At 41.3% G+C, this 13650-nt stretch overlaps 1 protein-coding gene across 2 annotated transcripts in view; it reads right to left on the reverse strand.

The window, feature by feature from the left end:
• Nucleotides 1-1649: 1649 nt before the first annotated feature.
• ISX (intestine specific homeobox) overlaps nt 1650-13650 on the reverse strand; it is a 53212-nt gene continuing 41211 nt past the window's right edge. The window contains exons 4-5 of one of the 2 annotated variants that reach the window (XM_019515314.1): nt 6653-6769; nt 1650-3633 (exon numbers count right to left, since the gene is read on the reverse strand). In XM_019515314.1, coding sequence (XP_019370859.1) covers nt 3397-3633; nt 6653-6769 — 354 coding nt within the window. In that variant the 3' untranslated portion in view covers nt 1650-3396. The remainder of the gene's footprint in view (nt 3634-6652; nt 6770-13650) is intronic. The other variant, XM_019515315.1, reaches the window with a different exon arrangement.

Consider the following 13650-nt stretch of genomic DNA (forward strand, 5'->3'; position numbering starts at 1 on the left):
GTCGCTTGCTTTTGCCAAAAGTTGCTCCCACAGACTGAACAAAGTCCATTTTAATATCCCATTGACTTCCATAATCTTTGGATCAGTCCCTTGTTTGCATTCATTCAACTTTCATGACTTCAAGGAGTATATAGACAGAGCATAATTTGGTGCCTGGTCTATAAATTGTATTTGAAAGGGGTGTAATTTTCCTCAAGATACAAAAACGGGGGAAATGGAGGGAGAAAAAAGGAAGTAAATAAGCATGTATGACTTGTTTAGGTGTGGCCTGCTGTATTGGCTTTGCCAAGGAGATATGTTAGGTAATGGAGGAAGGGAGTGGAATGACGGTCTGCAGACAGCTAGGATATGTAGTTCAGAATACAAACTAGGGAAGGGAATGAAAAGGGGGTCATTAATTATAGGTTGAAGCAGGCAGCACCATATAGACCAGAAGAGGATCCCCTAGCCCCAAGGTCTTTGGTGTCTAGAAGCCTCTGTGACCTCCATAATTCTGATTGGACTTTGGGAGTAATAATATAAAAAAACCCAAAGCCCTCGTGAAGCCACAGAGCTTTCTGTTAAGGCCTTGGTTTCTGCAGATCTCAGTGGAATGACAAACTGCATCCACAGATCAAACCCTGTAATGACTCAAAGGTCTCCTTCACTCCGTTCACTGCAGTGGAGTTAGGGTTGAGGTACAGCCTGTTTTCTACCTTAAAGTGTGTATATAAAACACCAGTAACCCCAGAACCTGATTATATATTCTATTTTTAAGCCCAGTCTTCTTCCCCCAGTGCTGGCATGGCCTTTTCATCTTCCATGGTCTCTGCAGTTTTACAGAACACGTCCTCTTTTACATGACTGATGTGTTAACAAAACTGGCCTCAGCACCAGACCCTGCTACACTCTGCTTATCCCGTTCCTCCTTGGTTGTATTTACTGTCTTTCTTGTACTTTGTACCTGTTCCCTCCTTCCTGATCTGTGCTTATTTATGGCTCTTCTCTGACCTTGGTCATCAATCCAATTGTTTTTAATCCAGTTGAGAATTTCATCTATGTGCTGGAGGGATTTATGAGGAAAGATTAAAGGAACGAGATATACAGATTAGCTAAACAACAAATCAGGGGAACATGATAACTCTGAAGTACCTGAGGTGTGTACAAAGTGAAGGCATGAAGATGAGTAGTTCCACTGAAACTGAAAGGTCTGTTTATGCAGGATGCTACTATTTAATGTGCAGATGGAAAACAACAGGGCCCTGGAAGGGGAAGGAATGATGCACAGCACAAGGGGTTAAGTAGGATTAAAGGATGGAACTGGCAAATAGAAAATTAAAGTTGAATAGCAGTGAAAGCGCCCTTGTGCTGAAAAGTATTAGATTAGTCAACCCAGTAAGTGGGTTGCTGGGAAGATGCACAAGAAACTTACCAGGTTTTCATCAGAAGATTTTGTGAAACTGACGTGATCCTGCGGAACATTTCCTAGGGTGCAATATTAAGGGAGTTAGATCCCATTTGTGACTAATTATCTCCTCCTAGGTGATGCCAGAAAGCAGATAATAGCTGGCAGGTCTCCTGGTTTGCAGATGAAAGGAGAACGAGTCATTGACCTGCAAGCGTTACTTGCAAGAGACCCCTGGTGTCAGGAAGGGACCAGGCATATCTCGTTTATTTATTGAATTTATTTGATTTGGAGAAATGCAGTTCAGTCCTGATGAGAGAGGAATAAAACTACACTGCTGATGGACATGGTTTTGATGCTCTGGCCAAGGTGTTGGCCAATGGTTTATAGATCCCAGCATAAGTCTCAGTACATGGGGCAAATCTAGGTAGCAGACAGCAGGTACTACCACTCCAGCATGATCTAGTATATGGGTACTAGGCAGTGGCCACAAGAAATCTGAAATACAGGCAATGTCTGTCTGTCCAGAGGCATTTTTAAATATGCAGCCTTTTTAGGATAATCAACCTACCCCTACATGCTCACAAGGGTGCTACCACTACTACAGATTACCTGGCAACAGCTCCCATTACTTTTGAATAATGTTAACTTGTGTCTGCTTCTATAAGTGATGCCTCTAGGAGACAGGTCACCAGTTTGTGGCCAGTGACACCCTAAAGATTACTTTAGGGTGCAATACTGACAGTGTAGATAATTGATGAAGATGGCATTACATATCAGTTTGACAGGCGCTTAAGAAAGTCCAAAATCTCACCCACAATCCAACACCTCTTGCCACTAATGTCGGTGGAAGTGGTATTGTAATTCTAATAAGAAGGAGAAAATGACGTGTTTTGGAGTAGGGTAATATTATGTAAATAATAAGGCAAACAGACATTTCATAACCAATTAAGCCCACCCTGTTCTTGATCTGCAGTTAACTGGGATTAAGTCATCCTATTATGGGCACATCTACATGACTACATCTCCATAGAGATGCACTATGGCGATATAGCATCCACAGGTGTCTAAACGTGACCAGCAGCTACTTTGCCATAGTGGCGCGCTCTCTTCTTATATCGTGCCACTACGGCAAAGTAGCTGCTAAAAATAGTGCAACACGTATATGGTGCAGTAATGGCATTGCCATATGGGCAATGTGTAGACGTAACTTGTGTCTAGTAGATTAATTCGATTGGCTCATCTGTTTTTGTTTTTGGTGGGGTTTTAGTACTTCCTTAATTTAGGTCAAAAAGAGATGCTCAGAATGAAGCATCTAATGAAGTATCTAAAGTATTTTCTTGCGACCAGAGGTTGTAATACCAAATATTGTACTCAATGCAGATATTTTTCTTAGACTGTTATACTCAAACACAAGTGGTACCTGTTCCCCTTTATTCCAGGCCAAATACAACAAGCAAGCCAAGACCACTTACTTTTCAGAAACCAAAGTTCCTTAAAAGTTAAGTTTGCTTTTTGACCTACATTCTCTCTTTGTCCACATCCAGTGAACCAGGAACAATGCAATATATGCGAGGAAAGAGACCTGTATTTGATCAGGTAGGCCACCTTGGTTAGACACCAGTTATTTGCTATAGTCTTAATGTTCATTCTTATTGCAATAAGATCACCTAGTGTCTCTCTCAGGATGAAGTAAAGTCTCAGTTCTTCAGCAGGACTATTCAGTGCATTATCCCTTTTGGAAAGTCAGATTGTTTCAATAGTGTAGGCAGTTTATAAGGATGATTAATGAACTCTTTCCATGGCTGAGTGGTGCTCTTTGGAGTTAGTGGGGGTTTGGCTTTCTGCTATGGTATTATTACTATACCAAACTGACATCAGACCTCAGACTCAAAGTCTGGGTAGGCTTGTTCTAAAGAGAACCTCATCTGCCCACAAATATTATTTGTCAGGACAACCAAAGGGTGCTCCTAGAGTCTTCCATGTCTTCTCTTTCTCTTCCTCCTCCTCTTCTATGTGGAACTGGCACAAATTCTGCTCCATTCCATCTTATGGGTAGGAAGGATGAGACATTGAGGAAAGTAGTCAATGAGCAAATATGGTTTAGGGAAGAGTTGAGGGTCCATTTGCAGGGAAGTGAAAGAAAATGCATTGGGCAACCAGGCTGATGTCACAAGTCCTGGAACTGCTGAGTAATACCCAAGGGGAGGTCCTGTGCTGGGAAGATTTCTGGGCATCAGGCTGGAACCCTGTTAGAAGGGAAAAAACAGAAGAGACATTTTAGAAAAATCAGTGCAGATCTTGAGTTAGATATAATTTATGAGCAGCCAGGGACTTGCCTTATGAATTTCCCCAGTGTTAAGAAATAAAAAGCTAAGTTTCAGAGAGTACTTCTAAACAGGCTCCTTAAAACAGTGTGACAAGCAGTCACTCAGGGACTGAAACAAACCTCCAAACCTCTTGTGCTAGTCATTGACAGACTTCTGAAGGAGAGTGATACCATGATCCAGCCTGGATAACTATCCATTTCAGCCTTAGGAAGGATACAATATTAAGGCAAAAAGAACAAGCCAGTTTAACAGGTTTGGATATAATAGGGAGACAATGAGTGTCCCAAGAAATATGATATGGTGATTGCCAAAACCAAGTTATGCAGCTAGTCCTTTCCTCAAATATGGTTCTACTAACTTCTACTTAAATGACTGCTCAAGCTTCAACGTGCCAGTGAACTGCAAGGTTCTCCACCTTGGGAGGAAAAACCTGTAGCATCCTTATAGGCTCGGCAGTGCTACGCTGGCTAGCACTATGGAAGAAAGAGACTTGGGGGTCATTATTGACCACAAGTTGAACATGAGCCTGCAATGCGATGCTGCGGCTAGTAAAGCGACCAAAATGCGGGCTTGCATCCATAGATGCTTCTCAAGCAAATCTCAGGATGTTATTCTCCCATTGTACTTGGCCTTGTGAGGCTGCAGCTGGAGTACTGCATCCAGTTTTGGGCTCCACAGTTCAAAAAGGACGTGGAGAAGCTTGAGAGAGTCCAGAGAAGAGCCATGCGCATGATCAGAGGTCAGGAAAACAGACCTTATGATGACAGGCTGAGAGCTACAGGTCTCTTTAGCCTGGAAAAGTGCAGGCTCAGGGGTGATCTGATGGCCACCTATAAGTTTATCAGGGGTGACCACCAGGATCTGGGGGAACTTTTGTTCCCCAAGGGAAGACGAGGTTGAACGGTTATAAACTACTGCAAGACGAATTCAGGCTGGACATAAGAAAGAATTTCTTTACTTTCCGAGCCCCCAAGGTCTGGAACAGCCTGCCATCGGAGATGGTTCAAGTTCCTACATTGAACCTCTTCAAGAGAAAGTTGGATGCTTATCTTACTGGGATCCTATGACCCCAGCTGGCTTCCTGCCCCTTGGGCAGGGGACTGGACTTGATGATCTTCCGAGGTCCCTTCCAGCCCTAGTGTCTATGAAATCTATGAACTGACATGAAAACCTTGAGTCCCACTGAAACAGCATATTCAGTCCTCAAGGGGAGGAAATCAATTCCTATTCCCCTTACCCTGTTATCTTTTTGGAACACCCTCTTTACAGTGTCTTTCTAGGATTCCTCCTCCTAGGCCTTCTCAAATCCAGCTTCTGTTCTATGTACCCCACTGAAAATTCTCTAATCAAACTCTTGGATGACCTTTTCCTAGCTAAAGTTTATAACCAGTGCTCCTTACACCTTCTCCTCCACTTATCAGCTGCCTCTGACACCATCAGTGATACTTTTCTTCTTTTTGGAGTCTTGTCCTTCTCCTTGGTTTCTATGACACCTCCTACCTCATAATCATTCTTTCAGCCTGTGATTTGGTGGACCTACTTCATCCTCCCACTCCACTCCATCTTTCACTGGCAGTCTGATAGGGCTCCTTCTCTTCTCTCTCAACAATTTATTTATGGATAAGCTGATCCTTAAATACAAGTTAAATTGCCTTTTATGCTGACATCTCACAGATTTTCTTCTCAACACTAAGCCTACCTCCTTTATCCAAAGTAAAATCTTGCTCTCTCTCTGATAGTGCATTGTGGATAACTAGTTTGAGCTCATTGTGGCTAAAATAGAGTATTTTCTCTTTCTCTCATATCCACACTCCTGCCTCCTTTCCCTGTGCCGGCCTCAATTGCTCACCTGTCAATAAGTATTTAAAATACCATATTTTCTTGCATATACCACACCTTAGAATATAATATATGCCTTGTTTTTAGCAGACAGCAACACTGTCCTAAGAAAGGTTAGCTTATGGAACATCACGACTCTTAAAAAAGGAGAAATGATTGCTAATACCTCTGGAATGAAGAACAAGAAGGCACAATGTCAACTGACTCCCTTAGTTGCCTAAATAGTAATGCCATAGCTGATGCACTGTAGGGCAGACATCAAAGCAGGGTGCTTCTACCCTGGGCAGAAAATCAGCTTCCCTGCTTAATACATGCACCCCAGTTTTAGGGGGCTGATTTCTGGGGGAAAAGTGCATGTTTTATATGAAAACATATGGTAGTATTTGTGTGCTTTCTCTCATCTTGCCATTTATACATGGGAGAAGCTCCTGTAAACATAAGCAAAGCTACCACATTTTCCCAGTTCACCTAAAAACTTTCCTTTGCTGTGATATTTTCAAAAAAGCTGATGATCATTAAGCTGTCAGTGGCCTGTTTCCTATTACTCTTTCTAGTGTTGTTTCCCTGTACTCCCTTGTCTTACTCTTTGTATCCACCTGTTGTATCTTCTTGTATATTTAGCTTGTAATCTCTTCAGGCAGGAACTGCTGTCTTGTTCTGTGTTTGTATATTGCCTAGCACAATGGAGTTCTGATCCATGACTAGGACTCCTGGGTGCCATGGCAATAGAAACAGATAATGATGTTTGTCTTTACTGTTCCTCTGTCCAGCTAAGGTACAGTTGGAGGGACCAGTTAGTCCAGCGCACAGTTTTGGAGGGAAAGACTTTGGAGGAAATGACAAAGAAACAAATCTTTCCATACAGAAACATCTCATCACATGTCCACAGAATTGATCTAATTTCTGGAAGAATGGCAAAATATACTTCTATAAATAAAAAAGGTGTTCTATTACACAATGGGACATGTTTTGTGATTCTGTTTGAATCACAGTGATGCTTCCTTTTCTTTCCTTTCCTTGGGTATTACCTGGGAAGGGAATGATATGGAAGAGGGTGATTCTCTCTCTCAGGTCCTCTACAAATGGCCTCAGTACTCACTGAAATTTCTGACTTTGGAGCAGGAATGAAATTGACTTCTGTTAGATGCTGGAGTCCACCAAAATTGCCAAATTTTTCATGTTTCCTCCACTTTGCTCGCTGGTTTTGGAACCAGATCTGGGTGCACAATGAGGAGAAGGGAGAAAGCAAATTAAGGCATGGAATGAGTACGAGATGTAAAAGGAAATTTTTACAACCATATTTTTTAAACGTTTAAGGGAAAGTAATGAACTTGGAGGGCCAATGGCAGAACCTAAGGAAAAGAATTTGTTTTCCCATTGTACCCACTATTCTACATAATGTGCAGGCTCTGGGCACATTCATGAATGCACTTTTGCTAATGCGCATAAAATGTAGTACCTGCAGGGTACTTTTACACATACTCTGGGGGTGGTGCTTTAACTAGAGAGGCTCTAAGAGCTGTTCTAATTTAAGCATCACAGCGGCTCATGTATCAGAATCCCTGCACTTAAAAATGGTGGTGGAGGCACTTGAGCTAAAGCTCATTCTACAAGCTTTAGTTTAAGCAGCCCTGCTGCCATTTTTAAGTGCGAGGATGCTGATACATAAGATGCGGGATGCTGCTGGAGCATGGTAATTACCACACTTCAGCAGACTCAGTTAATTGAGTCTGCAACACTCTGTAAAATATTGTGTCATCAATATAGCTCAATTGTTAACACTTCTGCTATGAAGTAGGAGATCATCACACTGAACCCTCCAGCAAGTCCTTCACTCATTCTTATGTTGCCTGGAAAAAAAGAGCATTGATACACTAGAGAACCCAGCCTTTGGGAAAAGCATTGAAATAAACAACTGTCAGCTTGCCTCTAATTGCTACTAAGCTTCAGCTTTTTCAAGATCTCCTATCACTTTACTAGAAGTAAAGGGAAAACCCCTAGAGACCTTGGGCTTAGTGAGAGATATTGTCATTGGAAGAATGGCTGTCATTTTTGTCCACCACAGAGGGTGCATCTACACATGGGCTTTAATGCTCATTAGCCTATTTTAATGCAGATTAGGGGGTAAATTACCTGTTACTTACCAGGTAACATTTTCAAAATCACTTGTGTAACTTAATGGTAGGATTTAGGTTCTGAAGGGTACTTCTATATCTAGGTATCTACCAAATTCATGGCGAAAGTGGACTGTATGGCAGCTCCTTTAAACTTACAGGTTCCCATGCATGTCCCCACCGCTGATTGGCAGAGGAGCCTTGCCACTCACTTCTAATGGGCAGGGAGGTGAAAACTGCAGTTTCAAATAAAAATACTACCATTTTTGCTTCCTGGTCAGTCAACAATATGCAGCAGGGCCACCAGGGCCCCTCAGCCAATCAGCAATGGGGGAGCAGTGTGCAGGGGCACCTGCAAGATTAAAGGAGCTGCTGTGCACTGTGAATTCAGTAGGTCCCTATCTATATCACTTAAATACTAAGCCCAGTAGTGCTGTATTGAGGTATATCATACCCACTCTGAGTATGTTTCTTCCCAAACTGGAGATGCGAAGCTTATCAATATGCATACCACTTCCAGGCTTGGAGATATCATGTATGGAGTGGCCACAGGATGTCCAAGTAGAGTGCTGTCTAGTGTTGTAATTAAGCCATACTGATATACAGAAATTACTTGGGTGATTTCAATACTTGTACTGCTCTGTTCTAAACAAGAAACTCTTAATTTTTCCTAAGAAGCTTTGGCCTGCTAGCTGATTTGACCTTTCAGGCTAGATGCAGAGACTTGTCTACATATTTATGTACAATCAAAACAGTGTACCTGAGTGTATCATTTAATGCATTACTTTGAACATTTAAGCATACCTCTTCTCATAAAACTGAATTATTCAAAAGCTTGTTGGTGAAATGCAAGCCTCGTCTTTCTAGGTAAATGGTTCTAATCAGATATAAAATGTTAGTGACCAAAAGTATTTGAATATGTATTTCTTTCTAAATCCAGTGACTAATGGCTAAATTATTTTTGCATCTCCTGCCCAGAAAATAATTGGAACGTTTGGTGTCTGTTATGTTGCTATTAGCCAGAAGTGCCTGAGGTTATGGAAAGGACAACCTTGTTTATTTGAGGTTAGATTGAGTTTATAACTGCTTAGACTGTCTGAAATGACTCAATTCAGTTCCTAGTGGACAGGGTTCATGTGACAGGAAGTACCATAAAACGGCCACTTTCTGCATTGTTAACGTGCTCAGGAACAAAAGGGGTTATGGAGACTGAATCTCAGTCTTCGAAATGGTCCTTCCAAACTCAGCAGGCAAAGACATATTCTTTGATTCCTAGGTTTTAAGGTGAGAGGAGACTACTGTCTGACCTCCTGCATAACAAAGACAATCCATTTCCCTGATTTAATTCCTGCTTCAAGTCCAATAGTATGGTTCATCTAGAATACATCTTTTAAAGAAAATCCAATCCTGTTTTTGAAATTTCTAGTAATGGGGAATCCACCATGATCACACATCAGTCATTCACCTGGGTAATTATTCTCATAGTTAAACATCTGTATCTTATTTGTAGACTGAATTTATTTAACTTCAACTTTCAGCCATTCTATCTTATTAGTCCTTTGCATTTTAGACTGAGTAGCCCTCTATTATCAAATATCTATCCACCATCTAGTTAATTTCTCTACTGTGACCAAGCCACTCATTAGCCTTCTTTTTTCTAAAATAAACAGATTGAGCTTCTTGAGTCTTTCACTGAAAGATAGGTTTTTCGACCCTCTGGCCCTTATTGTGCCTCTTCTCTGAAACTTTTTCAATTTTTTAACATTCTGCATGAAGTCTAGACGCTAGAACTGCATCCTGCATTCCCGTAGTGACCTCTTGAATGCTAAATACAGAGATGATGCCATCTCCCTGCTCCTATTTGAAGATCCCCTGCTCGCATATGCAAGAATTTCATTAGCCTGTTTGATTACAGAATCATACTTGAAACTTAGGTTCAGCTGGTTTGTCCAACATGAGCCCCAAATCTTTTATAGGCATGGGTTCCCACATTCTGGAAGGGTGGCCTATATTATTTGTTTCTAAATGCCTGACCTTTCATTTGCTATTTTCTTGAACTCAGACTACCAAGCAATCCAGATTGCTTTGTATTAGTGACCTAGCTTCTTCATTATTTATGGATCCCTCATCCTTGTTTCATCTTTGCGCTTTTATCAGAAAAGATATTACTGCTCACTGATGAAAAAGTTAAAAGCATAAGACCAGTGATCAGTCCTTGCTGAATCTCAGTAGAAATGCTTGATGATGACTTACTTTTCAAAATGTAACAGCAAATGTGTATCAGACACACTGTTTTTAATACACTGAACAGTGCATCATGTTGATTTGGTATCATTCTGGTTTCTTAATCCAAAAGTTAGGTATTAACAAATGCAATGCCTTACAAAAATTTAATCGCTTCAATAGTATTACCTTTATCAATCAAACTTGTCATCTTATAAAAAAAGATACCAAGTTAGTTTGACATGATATATTTTCCATGAACTCATGTTGATTGGTATTAATTATATTACCCTCCTTTAATTCCTAATTAATAGGGTCATATATCAGTTGTTCCATTATTTTGCCAGGAATCAATGTCAAGCTGACAGACCCGTAATTAAGCAATCATCCTGTTTACCCTTTTTTAAATATTGGCACAACATGAGCTTTCTTCCAGTCCCTTGGAAATTCCCTAGTGTTCCAAGATTTATTGAATATTAACATTAATGACCCAAAGAGCTTTTCAGTCCGCTTTTTAAGCACCTGATAGTATTAAAATATCTGACTACTGTAGCTGATGTTTTACATTCCTCTCAGATACTGTTGGGAGTGGAAAGCCTTTCATCATCATCCTGTAATATGACTATATCATCTAGCTTTTTCCAAAGTACAGAACAGAAATATTTATTGAACATTTCAACCTTTTCTGCATTAATTATTGGCTATTTTACCATTTTCATCTAGTAATGGAAAACTGCATAGTTAAGATTCCTTTTGTTCTCAAACTTAATACCTCCTTATTGTCTTTAACTATGATGGTCATACATTTGTTTTAGTGTCCTTTTGCTTCCTTTATTAATGCTCTACCATGTCTATCTTCTCATTTATATACACTGCTGTCAGCATCCCCCTTTTTGTTTCATATATGTGGGTGTATGTATGTGTACTATATAATTTTTATAGCTACTTCCACTAACCCTCTATGACCAACTTGGTTTTGAACCTTTCTTTGTTTTTTTAACTTGATTATAGGATTTTGGCTTTTTGAACCTCTACTGAAATATTATTTGATAGTCTCCTTGTTATCTGTCGTATCCTTCTGTTTAAATTCTTTCTCCCTGGTGATTTCGCTTATAATTTCTTTGTGAAATTGGTCCTTCTAAGGCATCAAGTATCTGTATTACTTGTTTAGATTCTACCGACTTTGTACATAACATATGTGACCTTTGTACCTAAGCAACCAGAAATTTTTAATCCTGTGATTAATACTCCTTTATTTGTCAAGATGAAGTCTAATATAGAACTCCCTCTGTTGGATGCAACACTATTTGATTTAATAAATTGTCATATATAATTACTAGAATTTCGAAGGACAGTTTAATTCTGGCAGTGGGAAACCTCCAGCATTTGTCATTTAAGGTAAAATCTATTAATAATGCAGCTTTTTTGGTACATACTATAAATAATTGTTTAAGGAGCCAATTATTCCATCATCTTGTGCAGTTGGGTGTTCAGTAGCAGACACTAACTACTTCCCCATCTTGGCATTTATATATGCTAGTAGGGCATTGTGGGTAAATGGAGAGATGTTCACAGTTTTAATGTTTCTGTTACCTAAATATAGGAAAATAATATTATAGCTAGTCAATAGACCCAGTCTTTTAATAATCAGTAAGATGCTTTTTATATTTCTTTATTATATTGGGATTAATTGATACATAATTTGCAAAGATGACTATGGCAATTGATATATAATTTACAAAGATTACCACTATGGCAAGTATGGAAACATTCTGCTTCTTAAACCAATCCTAGAGGGAGCTCTGAATGACATCCTAAATGCTTGGATCCGCCAATTCAGATACGGATTCTTTATCCATAGTTTGGCTCCCTATATTTAGAGTTTCAAGTATATTGAAGTCTCCTGTAGTTACTTGTAAGCAACACGGATTTCACATGCAGTGAGAGTATAGGGATCAGATCCTCATCTTGGACAAATCAACAAAACTCAATTAAAGTCAATCTACCTACACTAATTTGGACAAATGAACTTTTTGTCCGCTACCATACTGTTGACCACATCACCAGAATCAGCTATAACCACCCTCTGGCAAAAAGAATGGGAGAAACTAAGCAACAAAGCTGTTGAATGGAGCTGGAGAGGAATTACCCCCAGTTAGGAGTTAGCATCCAGCTCCAACTACAAATGACGTACATGGTGGAGCCTGAACAGATTGAAAGTGAGTCTCGGCCAGTGCAACTTTCTGATAAAATCATGGGGCTTCTACACAACTGGCCAATGTGTTTGTCAGGAGAAGCAAAACATGGAGACATGACAAAGAAGAATTTGCACCTCCTGAGAATATAGCCCATGACATCTGTAGTCTGTAGTATCAGACACAGAACTAATCCCTGCAACAGAGCAGGTGTCAGCAACCCATGGCCTGCGGGCACTATCTGGCCCACAGAGCCACTGCATCTGGCTTGAAGACCTGGGGCTTCAGTGTCTTTCAGCAGTGACGGCTTTGCTCATGCTGTGCTGCATGTCACTGCTCTGCAGCTGGGCAATGGGGAGCTCTCCCATGCTGCACCACAGCTGGGCAGTAGGAAGGAGCAGGAGCAGCAGCGACTGGTTTCTAGTACCACCCACCTTGGACCCAAGCCAGACCAATCTGTACCACCACCAAAATATGTTGCTGACTGATAATGCAATAAGCTGTTTCCATTTGATCTATTTTCTGAGACTCTGTAAAACATGAATGCGGGATACTGAATGTGCATTTAACCAACATCTATAAAAAGTCAATAAATGATTAATAAATAGTTTTTAAAAGTGACCAATTGGCAGTTGTAAAGTCACCCACTTGCTAGTAACAATTTCTAAGACGTATTAGTGATGTCTGTAAGGACTTTGATACATACTTCACTTAAGCTTCTCAAATATTGATTGGTGTTAGTTTGAGTTTAGAGCTGTTGCACGTTCAGGCTAAAAACCTTCCCTGACTGTCCCTGACCTGTGCAGCTGTGAGTTGCCACTTGAGGGCTGGCGAGTGGGAGCCTAACTAGGAGTCACAACTGTGAGTTGCTTACTAGGCCTGTGTGAAACAGCTAGTATTCGCTTCGGATTCAGATTCGGTCAATTCAGGGGACAGTGATTTGATTCGGTGATTTGAATCACTGTTCTGATTCGATTTGGCCAGCTCTCTGAATCAGCCAGGCTGGGCCCATCCCCCGCCCATTCTCCCAGCCCAGCAATGGCTGCCCCAGCTCCTGGCACTTATAAAAAAAAACAAAAACAAAAAACCCCCGACTCACTGGGTGCTGCCAGGCAGGGGGCAATCCCTGCTGCTCTCCCACTGCACCAGGCTGCCTGGGGAGCTCAGCACGAGCCCCCCAATCCTCCCTCACTCCCCCAACCCCCCTGGGGTGCCCCGCATGGGCCAGCTCCAGCCCTTTAAGAAAAAAAAAGAAAGAAAAAGCCCCAGGATTTACTGCTTCTGACAGCGGGGGTGATTTCTGCTGCCCTGCATTGCCCTGTGGCATGTGGGCGGCTCTGCATGAGCCCCCAAAGCCCCAGTGCCACTGCAGGAGTGGTGAGTGTGGGGCTTTTCTTGGCTTTTTTTTTCTTAAAGGGCTAGAGCTGGCCTGGGTGGGGCACCCATGGAGGGGCTGGTCAGGGAGGCGGGGGTCAGGGAGCTCGTGGCAGAGCCCTCTGTGCAGTGTGGGGCAATAGGGGGCAGCAGGGATTTCCCCCCCCACCTGGCAGCACCCGGTGAGCAGC

The sequence above is a fragment of the Gavialis gangeticus genome, unplaced genomic scaffold (assembly GCF_001723915.1).
Source record: "Gavialis gangeticus isolate Ggan-Ray unplaced genomic scaffold, GavGan_comp1, whole genome shotgun sequence".
NCBI lineage: Eukaryota > Metazoa > Chordata > Crocodylia > Gavialidae > Gavialis > Gavialis gangeticus.